A 1,900-nucleotide genomic window follows, 5' to 3' on the forward strand; every position below is an offset into this window, starting at 1 on the left:
AAGTCAATGGAAGGTCCCCACGGGGTCGAGAAACAAACATGTGTGTGTGTGTGTGTGTGTGTGTTCCTCAGTGAGACTCTCTTTCTGTACTCAGGTATTGAGCAGTCACTGTCGGTTCGTTCAGGCGAAGCAGAGAACCTCTATGAGAACCCTGAAGATCTCCGACAGGTCATAACTCAGACATTTTCTAATAACTTTAAGCAAAGTTCAGATCTAAAGAAGTAGGTTTCGGTGTAAAATTTATGATCAGTTAGCATCTTACCTGTTGTGGATAACGTTTTTGAACTGGTGTTCATTTGAATAAAAGGAGTTTAATTCTGGCCAATAAAACAGTGAAATGCTGTCATTAAAAACAATTAAAAACATGGTGGTTTGTTATCACCTGCCACTGGTGCAGCTGAAGGTTGTTTGTTGTGTTAACAAAATATTGTATGAACCAGTCACTGGATTTTAATGAAACTCTCAAAAATTAATCATTATATGCACATCTACAACTGATAAACTTTTGGAGTCAACCCCATTCAAAATGGTCATCACAGCTAAGAAACATCAACCAACACAAAAATGGCTAATTTTACAGAAATTAAAGAAATTATTCAGAAAATTCAGGTCATTTTACAGATTTTGAGCTAAATTTTGGTGTGTTTGTATCTGAGAGTCTTCCCCAGCAAATAGATCATTTTGTAGTTTTATGTGCACAGCATTGTATGCAGAGGACAGAGGATTATCAGTAAAAACAGACTCACGTTTTTTTGTTGAATTTGACAGATGCAACTGCATTTTTTCTGTTTATCTGATTTTTTTTAGTGAATTCTGGCAGAAAAAAAACACTGAATGAGATGAAATGACGATGATGATGACGGTTAATAATACAAAGTGCACTTTTAAGTTTGTATTTGCAAGAAAAATTATTTTTAAATTTAATGACATTATTTTTTACTTGATATTGATGCATTTACCAATAAAATATAAGTACTGCATTCATTGTAAAGGTTTTCAGTTTATTTTGAATTTTATTATTTGCTCACATAAATGAGCTGAGCAAGCCCTGAGATATTCAAACTATTTGATTATGTTATTTCCTACACTACCTACTTTACATTTCAATAAAAACTCTCAACTGTGGCAACAAAATGCAACAAAACAAGCTCAAAAATCAGATTAATAGCTTTAAAGTATTTATGAAAAATGTAATCTGTGATCTTAAAGGACAGTTTAACACGAATTAGTTTAGAGCAAATATATCAAGTCTGGATAAAGATGTAAATTTACCAGGTCTCCATAGCAACCTCATCATTTATTTGCATGATCTGTGACCCGGCCGCTTGGCACATTTGTAACTATGAAATGGTCTATTCTTAGAGTGCTGTCCTGTCTCATAAGATCACTAAAAAATGCACAAGTTTATTCTTATTGAGCTATAAAACTTGGTCCCTTCTTTTTAATAAAGATCTTAGTTCAAAACTCTGGCATGAAATATGGTGAGCAGTTTCTATTCTTTTCCCTCAGACCAGCAGTCAGTGTTGGACAAAGTACATCCAGAGGCATATGAAGTACTAGAAAAAATGAACTAAGTAAAAGTAAGTTAGGATTTTAAAAAATAATTGGGTAAAATTACAGATCCTCAAAAAAACGACTTACCGTAAGTACTGTAATGCAAAGGAAAAAAAAATTGTATAGGTCCTCTGGACGGGTTCTTCTTTAATGAAACGTTTCGTCTCTCTTCCAAGAGACTTCTTCAGTCTGAGAGCACATCACCATGGCCATGTGATGTGGGTATGAGTCACCTGTGAACGATAGCCATGTGATGTGAGTATCAGTCACCTGTGAACGCAGGACTTAAAAGCCTGAATTTTGCCTGAAACTAGAAGTCTCTTGGAAGAGAGATGAAACGTTTCAT

The 1,900-nt window shown here is 34.6% G+C and overlaps 1 protein-coding gene across 1 annotated transcript in view; it reads left to right on the forward strand.

Annotated features, from left to right (window-relative positions):
* The window catches only part of g6fl (g6f-like), a 34,292-nt gene that overhangs the window by 22,452 nt on the left and 9,940 nt on the right, over positions 1-1,900 (forward strand). The window contains exon 9 of the mRNA XM_014013398.1: positions 95-168. Coding sequence (XP_013868852.1) covers positions 95-168 — 74 coding nt within the window. The remainder of the gene's footprint in view (positions 1-94; positions 169-1,900) is intronic.

This window comes from Austrofundulus limnaeus, unplaced genomic scaffold (assembly GCF_001266775.1).
Source record: "Austrofundulus limnaeus strain Quisiro unplaced genomic scaffold, Austrofundulus_limnaeus-1.0 Scaffold101, whole genome shotgun sequence".
In the NCBI taxonomy this organism is placed as follows: domain Eukaryota; kingdom Metazoa; phylum Chordata; class Actinopteri; order Cyprinodontiformes; family Rivulidae; genus Austrofundulus; species Austrofundulus limnaeus.